Raw genomic sequence first — 15002 nt, 5'->3', positions numbered from 1 at the left:
TTTTTTTTTTTTCATGAATACATAAAGTAACTGGACAGATTCATGGTGTGCAGTAATAAATCTCCACTGTGCTGGGCTGCTGTTCCTCACATGTCCACCAGGTGGCACTAAAACACAGAAGAACTGGGACACATTGTAACATGTTTGGCCTTCTTTCATGTTTTGTGAGTAGCACATCATTCATGCACACACTCCCTGTAATTACTGTTAGCTATTTTCAGCTCTGCAGATGGCACATAAAAGGTAATCAAAATACTGTTTCTATTATATGTCATTCGAAGAACCGTGTGTCTATTTTGCAGTAATTTTGCTCATTGATTATATGCAAGCTAACGTATAACATCTGGAACAACTGGGATTAACAGTTTTTTTATGCTTTAGCGTGGACTTTCCACACTTCAAGAGCATTTCTTGTTTCGGCAATAATCCGGGGAGAGCGATGCAGAGGTTACATAAATTTCAGCGCTGAAAAACTATTACCCATTCATGGCTCGGCGGCTCCTCTCAAAATCATCAACCTGTGTGTGTGTTCTTTCTAAACACTTGAAGGTTAGAGAAGCACACACACGGCACAGAGGCAGTCATTAATCTGTAAGTATGTTTTATTTATTTCCACTTAGACTCAATGCAAATACAGCAAACACACACCACCAAGCACTAGGGGGCAATGTGGAGCGAAAGGGCGGGATGACTCGAAAAGGGTGGGGGGGCTGTAAGGGCGGTCATCGCTTCTACTAGCCGTGCACAGAGCGATAGTCACACTGGTACTCGTTTTCATCTACCGTATGACTTTTTTTTTCTTTTTTTTGTTTTTTTTTTTAAATTAGACACGTTTGTAGCTGAAGTTCACAAAGGTTGGGGCAGCCGCTGTACAAACTCGGTGTGCCGTGGACCCCGCCCACGTGGGACGACTCGAACCGTCAGCAATGATACGGCGTCCTCTCCCAGAACGAGCGCTCTCCGGGTTCGGAGACGTCTCGTCTGCTTCGGGGCGCTGAGGCCGGCGCCCCCCCCCGCCCCCGTCTGCGGCCGAGGCCAAAGAGTCCATCGGCAGCCCCCATTAGTGTCCGTAGTGCCGATGGGTCAGAGCTTCCTTTGCCTTGGAGAAAAAAAAGCCACTGGAGATGCTCTCAGGTGTCTGACCGCTGCAGGTCGCTCACAAAGTCCATTTTGCCAACTGCGATGCGACTCGGGCGGTTAAGGCACCCATTGTTAATACAACAGCACAGTGACTTTGTACAGTAACAGTCCTTTCCAACAGCAGCCAGTTAAATGGGCCCAGAGAATAGAAGGACTCCGTTTCCACACCAGTCCACTTCCCCCGAGTGACCTGCTCTGTGGAACACGGGGAGAGGGAGCGACGGCAAACAGAAGCAGGGCGGCGAGGGAGGCGACGCGTCTACGTGTACGGGAGAAGCAGCCGGCCGCCGCGTTCAACGGAACGAAGAGGTTTCGGTCGCGATGAAACGATCAGAGAATCGCGTGGTGAAATATCCACGGGGGGGAAGAGAGCGGCGGAATGATCGAGGCCGTATGTCGGTGGCTCTTGAAACCGGTCACCGGGACAGACAGGCTGTCTGAGGGGTATGCGTTGCTTACCGCGGTTGTCCCAGTGTAAAGGACGTTGTCCGACAGGCCGGTTAAAAAAAGATCGCATTCGAGGCCAATTCCCGTGAACATTATAGGAGAGTCAATGTCGAAATCTGTGTTTTTCTGACAATACAGAGCAAATAAAACACATGTACCCCACCAGTCGAGCTGCATAAAATTTTTCATTCGTTTTCACTTTTTGTTACTTTCGCTATCACTGGCAAATATTTACAAGTAAATACGTTTAGCCGTGAAAGCAAAATAAAGGCCGTCTTGTTTCGGTGTGTTGAAACCATAGCAACTGTTTCTCTTTCTGCGGGCCGAAGATAGTCGGGAGCGTTTTTTGTTTTCGTTTGTTTGTTTGTTTTCGGAGGAGAACGGAGGCGGAATCGGAGACGGTTCTACGGTATCATTGCTGACAGCGACGCCGCTCGGCACGACCCCGGGGCCTCGACCGCGGCCGGGGGCTCCGGCGTCCCGCGACCGAGCGCACGCGGGAATCGACGGAGCGTCGGATTCGCAGAGAGAGACGCGGTTCGATAGCGGGTAAGACGAGCCCAAGGGGGAGCACGAGGTCATCGTGGGACACATGACAGTCACGTGCGGCCGTGCTCCTACGCCCTACTGGCACGCCCTCGTGTAATTTAATTTAATAGAATTTTTCCACATGCAGCGTTTTGCGGTTCCCCGGCGCGTGCGCTCGGACCTTGGGCCGGCTCGCCGTTACGGGTCGGGGCGTCGAGCGCAGAACTGAGTGGTTATTGCAGCGTGTGTCATGCAGGATGGAGCACGTTTCCTTTACGGAGTTACTGCACAGCGCTAGAGGTCGTGTGTCCACGGATCAGTCGGCGTCCCACTATCATCAGCTCTGCGCGCGTGTGTGTGTGTGTGTGTGTGTGTGTGTGTGTGTGTGTGTGTGTGTGTGTGTGTGTGTGTGTTCGTGTTCACGTACACCACGAGCCAAGGTCCCAGAGCCCACATCTAGGGCCTTGTGCTGCTCCACTTTGTACAAGAGGTTCACCTGTCGGTGTACAGGGTGGGAGGGAGAGCCCTGGGGGTCTGTGTTCACCACTTCATATAAATACAATTCCCAAATTCATACAAAATAAAATTAAAAATAACTAAAAGCAAAACCATAAAAGCACATCCTGACATTTCCAAACTCCCCAAATCAAATCCATACGCGTTACAGTAATTTGTCCGTCCACGAAAGTGTTAGCAGTAGGGTGACTCTTGGACTGTGGGAGAAATCGGGGTGATGCGGGTTGGGGGGGGGGGGGGCACGAAATAAGGAACCCAGATTTTTTGGAACGCAAACACGTTCGAAACGGTCTTCCGCATTACGCGGACCCCCTGCGTGTCCGGTCGGTCGGCTCGTCTCCCGGGCGACGGAGGGCAGGACCGTCCGCACGTGCTGCTGCCGGTGGGGCGTCGCGTCCCATGGAGATCGGCGACAGTTCGAGGCCTGCGGGTAGTTTTTCTATCAAACGTGCATAAGAGGTTTGTATATCTAATGGATAAATATTTGTTCCTCATCCTTTACAAGCAAATCATGGACACAGAAGGAGACGTATTTTGAAACGATAGTCAGAAAGTGGACATGAATGAGGTTTGCGTCGACCTGGCTGTCCTCAAACACCTTCCACGCCGCTGGCACGGACCGAGCGAATGGGACGACCCCCCCCGCTTGGCCGTAGAGGGAGAAGGAGCCGGGTGACCCTAAAGATTCTTCCAGAAAAACGGGAGAGCAGCGGTTCGGTAACGGAGTCTTACCGCTTTGAACTGTAATTCGGGTATTTTGGATGCTTTTGACCGTTTTGTGCCACATCCACTAAAGCCAAAAGTGTGACTTTGGACACGGACAGCAAGATCTGCTCATTTACGCCTTTTCTCATTTACCGCGGTCCGGCGTTTCTGTCCGGGGATCCGGGGGCCAAGGCGTGTGGGCATTCAGCCCGCGGGGGGGGAGTTCAAGGACACTTGCAGGACACGCACCCCCAAGACAAATGCACAACATGCGGAGACTGGAAAACGGGCGAGGGTGGTGGGGGCGTGGGGCAGGGGGCGGGGGGCCTAAAGGGCCTTTGAGGCGATCTCACAGTCAGTTTTGGCGCGAGGGGCTGGAGAGGAAGTGTGTTCAGCTGCGGCGGGACGGAGGCCAGTCTGGGAGATGCGGAATCTTCTTGTTGATTCTGGAACAGCTGGGCGGACGTGGACTGGTGGAGGGGGGGCAGCAGACAGTGGGTTGTGTTGTTGTTGTTGTTGTTGTTGTTGTTGTTGTTGTGGGAGGAGTCATGGCAGGGTTCACACAGCTGCGGGCCACACTCCTCTCCTGTCCCCATTCCTGGGGGGCCCGCTTAGGTCCACACGGCTGATCAGGACTGTAGGAGAGGAAAAAACATCACACACACACACACACACAGACACACACACACACATATCGTTGTTCAATACAACTCAGGTTTGAACACTGATGGAACTAAGCATTAATAATTAAATAGTATACATATATAAATAAATATGTGTGTGTACAATGAGCTCCTTGAAAGTAGGTCCTTAGCTTGGCTACCTCCATTAAATCACTAATAATTGTCTCAAACTTTTGAGCCATCGATAATTTTCAGAAAATACATTAAATACACACACTGTGTCTGAGACCAGTCATCCCAAGCAGGGTCGCGGCGAACCGGAGCCTAACCGGACAAAACGGGGTGGATGGGGGGGGCACACCCAGGACGGGACGCCAGTCCATTGCAAGGCACCCCAAGTGGGATTCGAACCCCAGACCCACCCAGAGAGTAGGACCCGGCCAAATCCACCGTGCCACCCCATATTAAAATATACTTTTATATTTAATTTGTTTAATATATATTTTAAACAATATATTTATGTATTTAAGATATATCTCTTAAATACATAAATATAAATATATATAATATACATACTTTTTTAATGTATAGGAATCTGCTGAATGTCCACAAACGTTTGCCGTATCTTTCAGAGCAGGGCTCAAACTGATTTGTAAAATGAACCATTAAAGTGTAACATTTCTCAATTTCACATCTCGCAGGCCAGCTGTGCGTCACACAGGCCAAAGCTACATTTCAATTAAACAAAACAAACAAAAAAAAAAAAAAACGGCACGCGGCCGAAGTACCTCCGATTTCCTACGTTTCTCTTCGGAAGAAGATTCCGTTTCCCTGACAACCACTGCCTTGGTTACCAGCATGTCGGGATGCTGCTGCTTGGCCTCCTGTATTGCAATGGCGAGGGCCTGAACAGCAAGAAGGGGGAGGAGCTTCACAAAACTGCTCACTGTGTCATGTGCTCGAAAGTCACGGGCGGCACATGGTTAAAAAAAAAGGTAAACAAAGAGCACACGTTCCAGTGTACGTCGGGACACCTCCAAAACGTGCATTTATTTTTACACTTATTCGTTTAGCAGTCGCTTTTCTCCAAAGTGATATTCGAGTCAAGAGTAAGCGAGTGGGTTTCACCACCAGACGGAGAGAAGCAGTCACTTAGTCCATATGCGGAGCACATCACACGAATCGCTGCACACAGAACAGATAGGGAGTAGAGAGGTTTCTTTGTTTGTAGTGAAGAAAGACGTGTTTTGAGACCTTTCTTGAATTTTGAGAGGGATTCAGCAGCTCCGAGGGACAGAGGGAGCTCGTCCTCCCACATCGGGGACAAAACTGAGAACCTTCAGACTTCTGATTCTGGACCTCCTGTGCTCACCTGGTCTTGATCCACGTCATCATCTCCTGTGATGATGATCCTCTTCTCAATCCTGGTCTCTGAGTAACCACCTTTCACCGTCTGCAGCACAGCACAGAAACACGACGAGTCTGTTCCGAACTAAGTCGGACTGAAATTCGCACACGGCGACCGGCCGCTCTTGACCAAATGTGCCGAAGCACACGACACCCCACAGCCCGGCGGACCACCTGCTGCTGACACAGAAGGCACGAGGGTTTGTTACCTTGGTAACGTGAGTCGTGGTCGCCGAGGTGACGTTTTCCGGCGCAACGGTCAGGGGGGATGCTGCAGCCTCTCTCCCCAAGGCGATGGACTTGACCTGAGGAGGCGCCAGTGAGCAGAGTCGCACTGTCAGTAAAAGCAGCTCTCGCATTCAGTGCTCTTTCTGAGGTGGACCAGAAATGCTCCACACACACACACACACACACACACATAACTGCAGTTACCATTAGTGTAAAAAATTCCAAGAGTGAAAGGTTGCTGAAAATGCTTATACTGTTATATGTGTGTGTGTGTGTGTGTGTGTGTTGGGGGGGCGAAGCACTCACAGGTGAACTGCTCTCTGTGCTGGGGGGATGGGCGTCCTTTGCCGTACTCACGCCATGGCTCTGGAGGAGACGAGAGAAGGGAGGACACCGCGTCACAACACTGTATTGGGTCCACAGGGAGCAACAGGAAGGTATTAACACGGTAAAAACGATAAAAGCACTGTCGCAAGGTGGCGTCGTGGGCGAATAGAGGGCTTTGGGTAGCGTCCAGGAGAACACGCAGGACTTACCAGATCATTACCAGACTCTCCCGGTTGTGTGACGCCAGCGCTGGGGACATTGGCCTCCTGACAGCCGCCGTCTCCTCCCACCTGCCACACATACACACGCAGTCATGACAGGTGTCGCAGAGGTGCTGCACAGGTGTCTGGCCAAAGCGCCCCGCTGGTGGACACCTGCACCAACGCTCCTCACCGAACCCAGAATGGGACCTTCCGCAGAGGGATCTCAGATGAAGGACAGCAGCGATGCCATAATGAAATTTCAACGTGACACCCGGAGCCACCGATCAGAGCGTCTGGTCCCCTTTGTCATGCGTGTTAGTTTCCGGCGCGTGTCCTGATCACACCCCTGCAGCGCCCACATCGTCATCCTGGTCCAACGTGTAGCCCGGATCAAAGCGACCGCCCGTCCGTCCTTCCTTAGAGGAAGAGAGCTGACCTCCCAAAGCCATTTCAGCAATGAGGCCACGCATCTCATTTCCATAAGGGAGATTAAGAGGGAGTGTAACCAGCTCACTCCAGAGGTCTCTCTCTCTCTCTCTCACACACACACACACACACACACACACACACACACACACACACACACACACACACACACACACTCCCTTACTTAACTCAACATTCCAGTTCATTTTCATCAGGCTTTTACCCAACATTTAAATGTTGATATAATCACTGTTCCTCACTCTTTATGTTATTCTGGGCACCGCCCCATCGACCAGAGCATTATGTACCTTCTCTGGGGTCTCCGCAGCGCTGGGAATGACATCCGAACCGTTGGGCTGCACCTCCGTCTTGATGTCAGACTTCCTGAACGACTTGGCAACGCTAATGGCACCGGGGTCTTTTTTGGCGACGGGGGGCTGCGTGGAGAATGGTACGAACACAAACCGAATTAGAACCTTAGGGGAGGAATTATCCATCTTTTCCTTTTATTGTATAGGGAATTTTTCCCAGAGTGCTGCTGGCTACTACTGCAAAATTAAGAGTTTAACCTGCCAATCAGGTACCCACAGGTTCTTTAGCACAAACCAAGAGCAGCTACAACTGACACTCGGTGGCCTTGCATCTTCTAGCTTCCAAAATGATACATCTGGAAATCACTTCACCATGTAGTCATCTACCCAATACAGATTTGTTTATGAACCCACTAGTTAATAAACATAAATACTAATTTAATTTAATTTAAAAAGCTAGGGGTGAAGTAAAGTAAAATAGTTGCATCATGCAGCTGATATCATTATTTTAAAATAAACAGCCGAGCTATGTAATATACTGGCAGCTACTATGGTATATTTCCATAATTTGTCAGCCGCAGATTGTGTGTTAAACCATTAAGAGACCAAGTCTTAGGTCTGGGCATTTCATAATCATTATTATATAGATGCTGCAACGACCCGTTATTAATTATGACTTCAGCCATACATCCTTTTATGAAAGCACTCTTATGTTAGGATGACACTGCAAAAAAAAAAAAAATTCAAAAAAAATTCAAAATCCAGATATGCAAAACTCAGTATAACAAAGAGAATGGATGTACAAAAATTGAAAAAAATAAATGAAAAGAAAATACAAAAAAATGAGAGATGGGAAAAATAAATAAATAATGCATAAGTCCGCAAACCAAAATTAAAACAATAAATAACGTTCCGTGCATCTTCATGAGTTAAAGCAAAAGTCACATTTGAATGGTCCAACAGAAAGAGGAAGGATGGTTCCACATTTCACCGACTCCACGAGGAGGTGACAGTGGAGATCCATGGCCAGGGGCAGGGATGGCCTGAGGAGGCTGGGACGTAGCTACCTCATGGGACATGGGTTCTTCCGAATGCATGTCATCCATGGGGGACTTGTCCTGCATGGCCATGAGGCGGGCCGAGTAGAAGCGGGACGTCTCCTCGAAGTCTTCGCGGCCCACCTCGGGCACGCGGTCCCTCTCCCCCAGCTCGGACATGCCCTTGGAGAACTCCTCGACGCCCGTGTGGAGGTCCGTGATGACGGTGAAGTCCACCTCAGCCTCGAGGCTGGAGGTGGAGCTGACAGTGATGCTGGAGCACTTCCTCTCGATGCCCAGGTGCGTCTCCTTCATGTAGAGGGTCTCGCGCTCCTGGTCGTCCTCTGAGGCAGAGCCAGGCCTCCTCTCCCAAGGCTCCCTCTGCGACACAGAGAGCCAGCACACCACGTCAAACTCCTCCACTTTGGAGCCACTCTGGGTCCATCAGGGAATGAACGATGGCAAACGGAGATGAAGGTGGCTCGGTCTTCTGGCTACGGATCCACGCGGATACTTCAGCATAAGTGGGTTCGAGTTGGTTATCCATGCAACAAACACGAAAGGTAAACCTGATATCCTGAGACCGTTCGATCTACGTGCAAATCCAGGGAGGAGAGGATGAATGAGACCCCGCTGAAACAAGCGATGAGCTTACAGAGTTCATACAGCGTAAGACAACCTGAAACTTCCCAATACACATCAAGAAGAAATGACGTTCACTTTACACACAAATGTTTTTGTCCATCCAAGTCGAAAATGTGATTTTAAACAAACTCAAAGAAGTATGAAAGAATCCCTAATTCTTAAACTAATTATGACAATTTAAGCGGTTAAAAAAAAATGAGCTGATGACGACAAGATGATGCATGCACAACAAAGACACGACGTCATGCAAAGGTTGCAGGACATGGAGATGAAGCTCAGCAGAAATGGACCGGATGCTCAACACTGCAGGCAGGATGCAAAGGGTAGGAGAAGGGGCAGGGGTCTCTTTGGGGAACGAGGGGCAACGAGGGCTTAGGCATCCAAGAATGAGTATGGCAAGAGGGTACACTTGGAATTCAAGGAAAAATGAGAAACCTGGGCTTCGTCTAGAGGCTCTTCGTGAATGGCGGGAGTGGAGATGGGCTCCTGCAAAAATGACAAGGGAGAAGGAGAGGTGTCCCACAGTTAGTGCAAACCGAAACGAAGACCCAAAAGCGAAAGCGACCCAAAGACAAAGGCTCAAGTCCTCAAGCGTCCTGCCACCATCTAACTTCCACGGGCGACGCCCAACGTGAACAACAGGAGCGCATTATCCGTTCATTAATAATGTACCACAGCCTGGCTGCAGAGATCTTCAGATCGTTCATCTCATGGACACAAAGAGCAAAACTGGCAGTCAAAAAGAGCAAAAAAATTGTTTTCGCATAATCAAGCTTGGTATCTAATGGGGAATGGTGGCACGCCATCTATTGATTCATTATCACCGACAACAAGGAAGGCAGAAAACACCCCAAATAAAACAAAGACGAATGTAACGCAGCACAAGGGTGTGTTCTGAGGCTATAAGAGAATGATTGATGAGCTCTGAAGTCCATTTACAACGCTGAGAAATGCTGCAGGTGAAGTAAGGAAGGAGAGTACTGGACCTTAAGAGACGGAGATGGATTACACTGAAATTCCACACAGAGGTGGTTTCACCCCACGGAGGGTCACCGTCTGTCTCCCATCAGCAATGTGGAACCTGGCGTTTGACATGAACATCTTCTCATGGGGTAGAACATCTAAAAAGGAGAATTACACTAAGTGGGCTTAGACGGAGCAACACGGGAAACCTACTCCGCTTCCATTTCTCCACCTTCGCACCATGTGCTCTTACTGGAGGTGGATACGGGAGCAACGAACTCTGGGAAGTTTCCCAGCTGTCTCGGGTCTCGGCGGACGTGCCGCACCTGCGAGCTTCGGGCTCCAGCGGCAGCACCGCACACCTCTACGGCAATAAGCCCGACCATCACAGACGGCTTTACCTCGTACTCTTCTCTTCCGCTGCCAAAACCGCCCAGATCCCGAGCACTTACTCCACACCGCTCACTTCCTTCCTACGTCCGGCAAGGTGAGGACTGCCAGTTCTACAAAGCCACTTACTTCCGTTCCCCTTCCCTCCCCACAGATTCTGTCTGGGTTCAATACGTTAATATGGAATACCATGTTAAGCTTATCCTGGATCATTTCATATCCAGGATAAAACATCACCCATACAGACTGAGTCCAGTTCCAAGAAGATAGCATCTTCAAGGAGAGGAAGCAGATGATTTCGGCTGGTTGGTGGCTTTTAGCGAACTAATAAATTGGTGTATTCAATGAGCCCTGATTCCCTGATCCATTCGTTAGATGTTGCTACAGATGCGCGTCGTGAGCAGCATTTGCAGCACGCTGGATAACGGTGGCCTCTCGCTCATATCACATTGCACACGTGGCTCTCGGATGTGGAGTTTTCACCAACAGCACGTTGCAAACGTGAAGCGAAGCCGCATCTGAAAGTCAGCAACTTCCTCTGCTTACACAGCTTGTGATCCAATTGCAGAAGGGGGTCGCAGGTCAAAGTGACCTCACTCGAAGCCATGGCAAGATGCAGAAGTCTTGGTTTCCTTGCAGCCCCCCAAACTCAGCACAGACTGGACCAAAAGCGGCTGAGAAGGGGCGCTGAAAGGAAAGAAAACTTACAGAAGGGGCGGGAAGGGAGGGGGCAATAAAAGGCAAAAGCGTCGAATCCGACTTGGTGATATAGGTACGCAGCATTCGGTTGGTTTCCACCAACAAACAGGCAGACATTACGTAAGTTGTGCTGCGGCGTGAGGGAGGAAGGCGGGGGCGGGAGGTCAGAATGGGGTCAGCCAGGAAGGGTCCGGAATTCATGAGGGAGGAATGCGCTGATGGCTGCGCTACGGCATCAGCCGATGAGACATAAGCCAAAAAAGTGTGAGGTACACCCCTCCCCCCTTCCTCAAATACAAGCAACACAGGTCACATGTGTCTATATTGAAGTCAATAAAAACAAACAGGGAATGGAAGGTGCGATACTGTCTCAAGCTCATGCGATGTGTTGCTTCCAATGACTGAAAAGAAGCGGATGCCAAGCAGAGTTACCGCGTGTTTCTTCGTGGCGGCTTCCAGGCCCGCGTCCCGGCAGCGGCTGTTCCGAAGTATGAGCCCAGATTCTCTGGCTTTTTTGGTTTTGAGGGGGGGCGTCGGCGGCGCAGTTTTGTGAGATGCCGAGGGCTTCGAGATGCTGGTGACCGGGATCTCCGACTCGGTCGCTTGGTCGGACAGGGAAGGGCCGCTGTCCTGCGGTAGCCTCGCTTGAGCGGATGCTACCGCTTCTACGCCAGCGGGTTGTTCGTCCGTCTCGAATTTGTCCTGGTGGACCTTCCTGTACTCCTTGATGTGCAAGCTGCTGGATTCCTCCCGAGACGTGCGGGAACTTGTGACTATGGACCTTCTGTCAGGAGACCTCAGCGTCAGCTCCTCAAATTCAGCCAGTTCTACTGTGACACCTCCTCTTTCGGCATGAGTGTCAACTTGCTGGTTGGCTCCAAAAGTCTCCTCTTTAGAATCCGAGTTCTTTGACCTCTCCGGCTTGAGGGGAACGATTCTGGTGATTTCACTTTGCGTGTTCCCTACTGTTGTTTTATGAACCGACCTCAGCTCCACTCTGTCCGGCTGAATGCCTTCTATACTAGAAATTCGCTTTCCTCCGCATGCAGTGTCCTCCTGCTCTGCTGCAGCTGCTACATTTCTGCTGTCACTTAATTCTGCTTCTACCATCTCTTGGACTTCTTCGTTTTCTGATTTTTCAGTCAAGGGCAGTTCTTCCCCTCCAAAATCCAGCTCAGTTCTTTCTCCTGCTTTTTCAAGCCAGTTGTCTTCATCCAACTCAAGCTTCTCTGACCTTTGCTCCAGCTCTTCTCCCTCCTCGCTCCCAGTTGGCCGCACATCAGCAACAAGCGCTTCTCTCTCCTCTGCTTCTCCAAGACCGTTTTCAGAAGCTATGCCTTCATCTGCTGCACCTTCGTTCTTCTGCTCATCTGATTTCTCTGCATCATCAGGGACATCGGTTTCATCGAAGGGGGGTGGTGAATCTGAACATCCCATGACCTGATTTTCACCTTTCTCATTTTCACTAACTGTAAGGATGGTGTCTTCATCCATGGGTTTCGGAGAGATTGATGATACTGTTTCAACGTGCTCTGCATCTTCTGGCTTCTTGAAATCATTAATCTGCTGAACCGAGTCTTCAGACAGGAACTCCTGACCTTGCGATCCCAAACCAGAATTTTCTATCTGGACCGCTTGTTTGTCTTCATCTACCACTGTCCTTGGTCCAGTGGGACTCTCAGCATTGTCTGATTCTTCTGAGCACACAGTCTCTTTCTCATACACAAACTCTGTTGACATTCCTAAGTTCAAGCTCTGAGGTCTCTTCTCCTTCGGTACTTGGTAAGAAAGCTGCTCCTCTGTCAACTCACTAGTTGAGATTTCCTTCTCACTTTCAGCCTCGGTGTTTTCCAGAAGAGGTGAGCTGTCTTGGGACTTCTCTTCGGCAACTTCCAAACCGGTGTCCAAACAAGGGATTTCTGCTACACTGTGTCGGCTGTCCTTCACTGTAAATTCTGAGGGTTCTACTCTGGCTTTTCCAGACACCAGCGGTGATGGAAAACTGTCCATCTGGACCTCCTTCTCTTCACCATCCTCTCCTGTGACCTCAATATGAATCATTTTTGTGACGTCCCTTTCTTTATCCGGGTCTTTCTTTCTTTCCCAAAGGGAATCGGCAAATAAAGGAGGTGGAGAGGGGAACGCTTGGTTCTCTTCCTCCTTTGACCCGTGGTCCTGTTGACTAGTGTCTTGTCTCTCAATCAATACCCATTCCTCAGAACCCTACACATTAATATAGATTAAACACAGTTAGAAGAGTGTACTGTGGTGGAGCGCAAGCCATACATGGCAAAGTTCTGTTTGAACAACATGTAATGCTGGGTTTAAATGCCATAGTCAGTTCAAGAACATAACACGCAATTGCATTGCTCATCGTTTTGTGAACGTGAGAGCCGTTGCATACGCTGTTAAGCGTCAATTGCCACTGCAGTGTATAATTTCGAAGAACCTCAGGGATTTTCTTTCCATCCACTAATTAGAAGCATGTCTTACAGAAGTCAATGGACCAAACGTCTGACTTCCACTAACTGCAGCATCACTTGACTGGGCATTTAATCAGTAGCTAAAATCCTTTGCCAACACCTTAGTTTCTCGTTTCTGGCTGGCCATCATATCAATACAAAGCATGACTGCGTAGGAGAAGTACAAGAGAGAAGAGCAACCTCGGGAGATGCCACCACAGTCTTCTGGACGAAGCCCTCCAAAATGCAGCCGTTCACAGGCTCCTTCCCCCCCACTCGTTCCGACAGCTGGCGGGGGGATCGAGCAAAACCCACCAGGATGGGGGGGAAAGAAAGAGGGGGTAACAGTTAGAGCATGACGCACTGCTCACTTTCGCTAGCTGTATCCCCACATTTTTCAGACCAGCTCCAGAGTCTCGCTGCCTTTCGCTTCTGTCTGTGCCGCACGTTTACTTATTTGCGGGGATATAAAAGCACTTTCCAGCAATTTGCAGCACGTCAGCACGGTCCGCGCCGCCCTTCTTTTTCAGCACGAGGGTGGCCTGCCTGTCAGGAGAACTTGGATGTGAACACAAACGCCGAAGGCAACGAAAACCGCCCTAGAAAAACCAATATGCCAAGATGCAGAAATGAGGAAGTGTCAGCACGCACTCAACCTCTTGAAATCTTTCACGTTGTAGCTGTCACACGTCCGCTGCGGGCAAAACAATGGAAATGGAAACTATCTTGACCTGAAAAGGCCACGTTCGCAGCAGAAACACGGCACCGTTTTCCACTTTCTCCTGTAGCGCAATAATGAATGATGATGAATGATGGCGCTCAGGTTAGAGGCTCCAATTTTACAAAGAAATAAACAGCGTCGACTGGAGGGGATGAACGAGTTATTTCTCACATTAATCCACATAGCTGATTACCTGTGTTTAACCGGAGCGATGTCAAACATCATATTCATTTTTTGCTCAGGGGAGTCCATTCTCGTTTAAAAAACGGCACGTAACTTATTTCTACGCGGAAGGAAGAAAGTTATTATATAACAGCCCAATTCAAATTGAGGCAGTCGATGCTGGGAGGTTTTTAGCGATTAGAGTCAAAATTGTATTTTCACCTGCCAGGCAGTTATGTGTGCAAAGCAGAGCGCTGCAAAACATGTTCCTGAATTATTCATAAGCCAAACTTATTATCCACTGGTTTCTGATTTGTCGCTAACCTGATTGGCTCCTCATTTCCATACTTTAGCCTCCACTATCGCACGCGCAAATAGGTCGGCTTGCGGTGTCGTCCCGCAAAGACGCGGCGTCTTCGGAGTACGGAAATTCTGCCGCGTACGCCACCGACAGCACGTTCATTCAGCCTTAGCTCATAAACAGGATAATCGTGTGTAATCTTCCGAGGCCTCGTGTCAAACACACGTTTGTCAGCTCCAGACATCGCAGCAGGCGGTGAACCCCGGAAACCCGAATTTCCACCATGAAAACACAAACAATTGCCGTTCATAATGTCGCTGCTGCATTTTCTTAAATATGTGCTATTTATGTATCCACTCATATGTCCATTTTATATAATATTCAAATCATGGACCGCACCATCTTGTTACCCTTTCCAACGGAGGAAAAGGAATATGCTGAATATCGAAGCAAGGGCCTCGTGGTCTGATACGTAGGCGTCAGACTGAGAATGTATCATATATAGAGACGTGTAGTGAGTAGGAATTAATAAGTCATTAACTAAGTTCCCTTGATCAAAGACATCAGATAAATAAACAAACAAATAATAATAATACAAAATGGTACACGATTACAGGACGAAATGATACAAGGAGTGTGACATCAAAAAAATGACAAAATTGTCTCATTTTCGGACCGATGAGCATTTCTTTTCCATGTTTCCAAGGTTTTCCTACATCATTTCCACCTTGGATGCTTCCTGACCTGCGGAAATTGGCATG

The 15002-nt window shown here is 49.2% G+C and overlaps 1 protein-coding gene across 10 annotated transcripts in view; it reads right to left on the bottom strand.

Moving 5' to 3' along the window:
- Window positions 1-433: 433 nt before the first annotated feature.
- Window positions 434-15002, bottom strand: part of LOC108923406 (band 4.1-like protein 1) — an 83316-nt gene continuing 68747 nt past the window's right edge. For 7 of the 10 annotated variants that reach the window (XM_018734109.2, XM_018734110.2, XM_029247653.1 and 4 more), the window contains exons 14-24: window positions 13259-13345; window positions 11028-12818; window positions 8979-9029; window positions 7929-8279; window positions 6859-6987; window positions 6131-6211; window positions 5901-5960; window positions 5576-5671; window positions 5332-5412; window positions 4748-4864; window positions 434-3971 (exon numbers count right to left, since the gene is read on the bottom strand). In XM_018734109.2, coding sequence (XP_018589625.2) covers window positions 3966-3971; window positions 4748-4864; window positions 5332-5412; window positions 5576-5671; window positions 5901-5960; window positions 6131-6211; window positions 6859-6987; window positions 7929-8279; window positions 8979-9029; window positions 11028-12818; window positions 13259-13345 — 2850 coding nt within the window. In that variant the 3' untranslated portion in view covers window positions 434-3965. The other 3 variants (XM_029247656.1, XM_029247658.1, XM_029247657.1) reach the window with 3 other exon arrangements.

This window comes from Scleropages formosus, chromosome 22, assembly GCF_900964775.1.
Source record: "Scleropages formosus chromosome 22, fSclFor1.1, whole genome shotgun sequence".
Classification (NCBI taxonomy): Eukaryota; Metazoa; Chordata; class Actinopteri; order Osteoglossiformes; family Osteoglossidae; genus Scleropages; species Scleropages formosus.
Note: the sequence above shows the minus strand (reverse complement) of the source record. Positions and strands in the feature narration are given on the sequence as shown.